General features: G+C 50.7%; 1 protein-coding gene across 1 annotated transcript; it reads right to left on the reverse strand.

Annotated features, from left to right (window-relative positions):
• Positions 1-871: 871 nt before the first annotated feature.
• On the reverse strand, positions 872-5,807 carry LOC311247554 (C-reactive protein-like; the record flags this gene model as incomplete). Its single annotated transcript, XM_084338593.1, has 3 exons — positions 5,764-5,807; positions 4,744-4,828; positions 872-1,482 (listed from the first exon to the last, which is right to left on the reverse strand). Exons 1-3 carry the CDS (start codon positions 5,764-5,766, stop codon positions 872-874), a joined length of 699 nt encoding a protein of 232 aa, XP_084194719.1. The 5' UTR covers positions 5,767-5,807.
• Between the last annotated feature and the right edge of the window lie 449 nt (positions 5,808-6,256).

Here is a 6,256-nt window from a genome sequence, read left to right on the forward strand (position 1 = left end):
CAGTAGATAAGCAGATGAGGACAAAACCCTGGAGGTTAATTAAAGGTCACCGTGAAGCATCATGTTTCCATAGAGTGACGTGACGCTTACTGAAATCAGCCAAACTGCTTTGTGAAACATAATGCACCTTCTCAGCCTCACGTTCCTCCCCCCACCTTCCTCCCCCACGTCCCACCCCCCCACGTTCCTCCCCCCAGGTTCCTCCCCCCACGTCCCCCCCCCCGCATTCCTCCCCCCACCTTCCTTCCCCCACGTCTCCCCCCCCGCATTCCTCCCCCCACGTCTCCCCCTGTGTTCCTCCCCCCACCTTCCTCCCCCCACGTCTCCCCCGTGTTCCTCCCCCCACCTTCCTCCCCCCGTGTTCCTCCCCCCACCTTCCTCCCCCCACCTTCCTCCCCCCAGGTTCCTCCCCCCACCTTCCTCCCCCCACCTTCCTCCCCCCACGTCTCCCCCCGTGTTCCTCCCCCACCTTCCTCCCCCCAGGTTCCTCCCCCCACCTTCCTCCCCCCACCTTCCTCCCCCCAGGTTCCTCCCCCCACCTTCCTCCCCCCACCTTCCTCCCCCCACGTCTCCCCCCAGGTTCCTCCCCCCACCTTCCTCCCCCCACCTTCCTCCCCCCACCTTCCTCCCCCCACGTCTCCCCCCGTGTTCCTCCCCCCACCTTCCTCCCCCCAGGTTCCTCCCCCCACCTTCCTCCCTCCAGGTTCCTCCCCCCACGTCTCCCCCCGTGTTCCTCCCCCCACCTTCCTCCCCCCAGGTTCCTCCCCCCACGTCTCCCCCCGCGTTCCTCCCCCAGGTTCCTCCCCCCACCTTCCTCCCCCCACGCCCCCCCCCCCCCCCCCCCCCCCCCCCGCACGTTCCTCCCCCCACATCAGTCATCATCCACCACCATCACGTTGCCGTTCAGCTCGTACTCGATGGTGGCCCAGTCGAAGATGTTGCCCTTGGGCACGCGGTGTCCGTAGTGCCAGGCCTGGACCATGCTCCTGGAGAGCACGAAGTCCCACATGTTGAGGTCGGTGACCTCGCCCACGAAGCTCTGCACCGCCTCCAGGCCGCCCAGGTGCTTGTCGGGGTCCTGGCCCAGCAGCACGGTGCCCCCGGGGCGGGTGCTGTGGCCCGGCTTGTACACCTGATAGGTGCTGCGCTTGCCGTCGAACCAGATGGCGGCGAGGCCCGTGCGCGACTCCCAGGTGAGGCAGAGGCTGTGGCGGAAGGTGGCGAGCGGCGGCAGGTGGAAGAAGACGCCGTCGCCACTCAGCTGGAAGGAGACGCGGCCGTCCTTCTCGCGCCACACGTTCAGCTCGTCGTAGTCGGGCGTGCGGTAGGCGAACAGGATGATCTCGCGCTCGCCCTGCAGCTCCGTGGCCACGCGCAGGCAGAGGGTGAACGCGCGCAGCTCCATCGCCCGCTGGGGGATCAGCGCCACGAAGCTGAAGTCCGTCTCGTAGGGGAAGACCAGCACCTTGCTGCCCAGGCCCACTGCGGCGACACAGTTAAGTGATTGATTGATTGATTGATTGGAAGCTTTAATTAACAGATGGCAGAATGGCTACAGTACAGTACGGCTCAATACACACAATTGTTAAGGGGATGCAGACCAGAGAAAGACTTTCGTCTTGTTTACATCAGGGTCCCCCATTTTCAATTCATAATGACATTTATGACCTAGTAAGTAAGTAAGTAAAACTTTATTTGTATAGCGCCCTTCTCAGCACGAGTGCTTCACAGCAATTTTTAAAACATCAATGGAAAATACAAGAAATAATACATGTGGGGTGCGGCTGGGTGGAGCAGCGGACTAAGCGCTCGTCACCAACGCGAGAGTGAGGTATAGAATCCGGCTGTCAGCGTTGCCTCGGCTTGGGCCGGCCGTCATACTGGCTCAATTGGCCGAGTCAGCGGGAGGGGAGTCGATGGGTGGTATTCTGGTCGTTGTAAACAGCGACTCCTACAGGTCGGACAGGGCGCCTGCACAGCGAGGGAGGGAGATGGTGAGGGTAGTGTGTGACCTCCCACGCGTTACACCTCACCAATGAGAGTCCGCGCTGGCAGGTGAAAAGATGCTGCTGGCTGTCTCCTATGTCTCGGAGGAAGCATCTGATAGACTTCAGGGCTCCCTAGACCGACCAGTGGGGGGCACATGTGAGCAACGACCAGGAAGGGGAGGGGGGAATTGGCATAACGACTAAATTGGGATGGGAGAAAAACACAGAAAAACAGGAGGAGAAAAAGTGGATAAAAAATAAAGAAATAATACATGTGGGGAAAAAGAAACATTAAAAGTTTTGCTAAAATACTAGAATAGGCACCGAAAAACAAAAACAAAAAAACAAGAACAAAACAGACATGAACAGAGAGAAAACGGCTATGGGTGTTTAAAAGGCCTGCATGTAGAGGTGGGTTTTTAGCTGCCTTTTAAAGGTGAGCTCTGAGGGAGCGGTTTTCAGGGCTAAAGGGAGGGCGTTCCAGAGCCTTGGGGCAGTCACCACAAACGTGGGTCCCACAACATGCACCCCACAACACAGACACAAGGGTCCCACAACATGCACCCCACAACACAGACACGAGGGTCCCACAACACGCACCCCACAACACAGACACGAGGGTCCCACAACATGCACCCCACAACACAGACACGAGGGTCCCACAACACGCACCCCACAACACAGACACGAGGGTCCCACAACATGCACCCCACAACACAGACACGAGGGTCCCACAACATGCACCCCACAACACAGACACGAGGGTCCCACAACATGCACCCCACAACACAGACACGAGGGTCCCACAACATGCACCCCACAACACAGACACGAGGGTCACAACATGCACCCCACAACACAGACACAAGGGTCACACAACATGCACCCCACAACACAGACACGAGGGTCCCACAACATGCACCCCACAACAGACACAAGGGTCCCACAACATGCACCCCACAACACAGACACGAGGGTCCCACAACATGCACCCCACAACACAGACACGAGGGTCCCACAACATGCACCCCACAACACAGACACGAGGGTCCCACAACATGCACCCCACAACACAGACACGAGGGTCCCACAACATGCACCCCACAACACAGACACGAGGGTCCCACAACATGCACCCCACAACACAGACACGAGGGTCACAACATTCAATAAGAGTAATCATAATAAACTAGGGATGTTCGATATTGGCCTTTTTACCGATACCGATATACCAATATTGTCCAACTCTTAATTTCCGATACCGATATCAACCGATACCGATATATGCAGGGCCCCCCCCCCCCCCCCAAAACGGAATAATTTCAGGTAATTAACATTACATATCTCTTGTCGTGGAATTAACACAACATTATGCATACTTTTGACAATAAATAAAATCAGAATCTGTTCTTACTTGCTTGCCTGGGTAAATAAAGGTTAAATAAATGTAAAAAATGTAATATATATATTATTTTTGTTTGAAAACCGATACCGATATTTTCCGATATCACATTTGAATGCCAATATCGGCCGATAATATCGGACATCCCTAATAAACTCATAATTAATAACAGGCAAGTGTAATAATTTGATAATGGGGGCGACAGTGGATTAGGAGGTAGAGCAGTCGTCAGGTAATCCGGAGGTTCCCGGTTCGATTCCCACTCCTCCCGCGCAGCGTGTCGAAGTGTCCTTGAGCAAGACGCTTAACTGCTCCCGATGAGCAGGTTGGCACCTCGCATGGTCGCATGGTGTGTGAATGTGTGAGTGAACGGGTGAATGTGAGGCACAAAATTATAAAGCGCTTTGGATAAAAGCCAATTGTCTGATCGCGATTTCCAGTATTGGTGTCCATCGTGTCGCCAACATAATCCACCACAACACATGCATCGGGGGCATTGGACACGTTCCAATGCCATCGAGTGAACCGCTAGACTCGCCTGACCAAGAAAACTGCGCCCGGAGACATTTGAATGGAAAAAAAGATGGAAAAAAAGTTTAGAAGGGTGGGCGATACTGCCACTACCTGGATGCGGCCGGTATTGCACTCTAGCGATCTCAGAGTGGTTCCCTATGGTAACCCCGAGGTCCGTGTGAGAGAAATGAATAAAAATATCGAATAAAAGAAATAACGATGAAAACCCGACTATACTCGAGTCTGGCGCTGATTGAGTTAGGAACAGGCAAGTGTCATGGAAAACAAATAATTTGATATTGAATTTGATATTTTTTTTCACTTTTTCTCCTGTTTTTCTTTCTCTGATTTTCTCCCATCCCAATTTTAGTCGTTATGCCAATTCCCCCCTCCCCTTCCTGGTCGTTGCTCGCATGTGCCCCCCACTGGTCGGTCTATGGAGTCCTGAAGTCTATCAGATGCATCCTCCGTCACATAGGAGACAGCCAGCAACCTCTTTTCACCTGCCAGCGCGGACTCTCATTGGTGAGGTGTAACGCGTGGGAGGTCACACACTACCTTCAACATATCCCTTCTTTGCTGTGCAGGCGCCCTGTCCGACCTGTAGGAGTCGCTGTTTACAACGACCAGAATACCACCCCACCGGCTTCCCTCCCGCTGACTCTGCCAATTGAGCCAGTATGACGGCCGGCCAAGCCGCAGGCAACGCTGACAGCCGATTCGATACCGGTGTCTCTTGCATTGGTGACGAGCGCTTAGACCGCTGCGCCACCCAGCCGCCCCAAAAACATTATTACTGTTGATATGATTTTCTAACATGGTTTGATTCTGAAACCATACTTTGGGAGGTGGAGAGGGCCGAGGACATCAGACATGTGGAGACGCCCAGCCAGATAACCACCATCTTGTTTCTGCTCACCTCCTGCTGAGAAACACACACACGTGGATACCGTTTACTTTTACTCATAGTATTCAGATTAAAATACTTGTATTGCCTACTGTAACTGTTTATTTTTCTCATATTTTTATATTCAGATCAAATTGTATTCATACATGTATCCCCCCCCCCCCCCCATTCTGCTAGGATGCCTGAATTTACCCAAGGGGATCAATAAAGGAATATCTTATCTTATCTTAACAGCAACAATGTTTCCAGCAGCTCAAACCTTAACCCTTAGTGAAGCCGTCATAAATATCATCATATGCTCAGAGCCAGGAACAAAAAGTATTCAATATAATAGGATGATTGTAAAATGTACAAATAAACGAATACAAAAGTAAACAACAACAATGAGCCTAATCAGATTACAGATGTTTTTTTTTATTAGAACAATGGGGATTCAATTGCATGATTATTCATAAATAAATAAATAAGACATTTTAAGTGTGAGATTATGGAAGCAAATACCATATTACATAATCAAAAATGATTAGTCACGCCCGTGGAAGATGACTGAACCTGTATTCAATTTCAAATCTAATCAAATCAAATTGTTTAACATCGTATTCAGGTCGATTTTGGAGGCAAAGTAATAGAACATAATCAGAGTACCAAACTGAGTACTTTACCAAACTAAATCAAATCGAATGTATTTGTAAGGCCCGACAACACACGTTAATGTCCCCATGGGCCGGACACGTCTTCTTTAATTAAACAAGTCAAGAAGAAACATCACAATGAATCAAGAACAAAACAAAAACACCATGAAACTGATTCCATGGAGAACATTACTGGCTCTACCATTTCAAGCAGGTAATCAGTCCTTCCTTGGTAACGTAACCATCCCGTCCCTGCATGTGCAAAATGCATATGGGAAACAGAAGCCTCTACAACGATATAAAAAAGTAACTTGTACTTACCATGTCTGGTGTTAGTTTGTTGTTCCACTGTGAGATGATGATGCCACACGTCGTAACACTGCTGTCCTGCTAGCGGCCGGGGGCTCTGACCCCCCCTCCCCCCCCCCCCCCTCGCCCCTCCTAGCACAAGCCATGACATCAGCTCCCTGGATGCTGTGACAATAGGCCTGGTGTGTGAAGAGGCTCGTGGCTCGTGGCTGGATCACACCGGCCTGGTGACTGACACGCACCACACGCATGCTGCATACATACATACATATATATATATATATATATATATACTGTGTACATACATACATATAATGTACATACATACAGCACATATATACATACATACTGTACATACATATATATATACACTGTACGTACATACTGTATACATACATATACATACTGTAAATACATATATACTGTACTTGCATATATATATATATATACACACACTGTAGATACATACACATATATATATATATATACTGTACATACATACTGC

Source organism: Notolepis coatsorum, assembly GCF_963971535.1.
Source record: "Notolepis coatsorum genome assembly, contig: SCAFFOLD_1422, whole genome shotgun sequence".
In the NCBI taxonomy this organism is placed as follows: Eukaryota; Metazoa; Chordata; class Actinopteri; order Aulopiformes; family Paralepididae; genus Notolepis; species Notolepis coatsorum.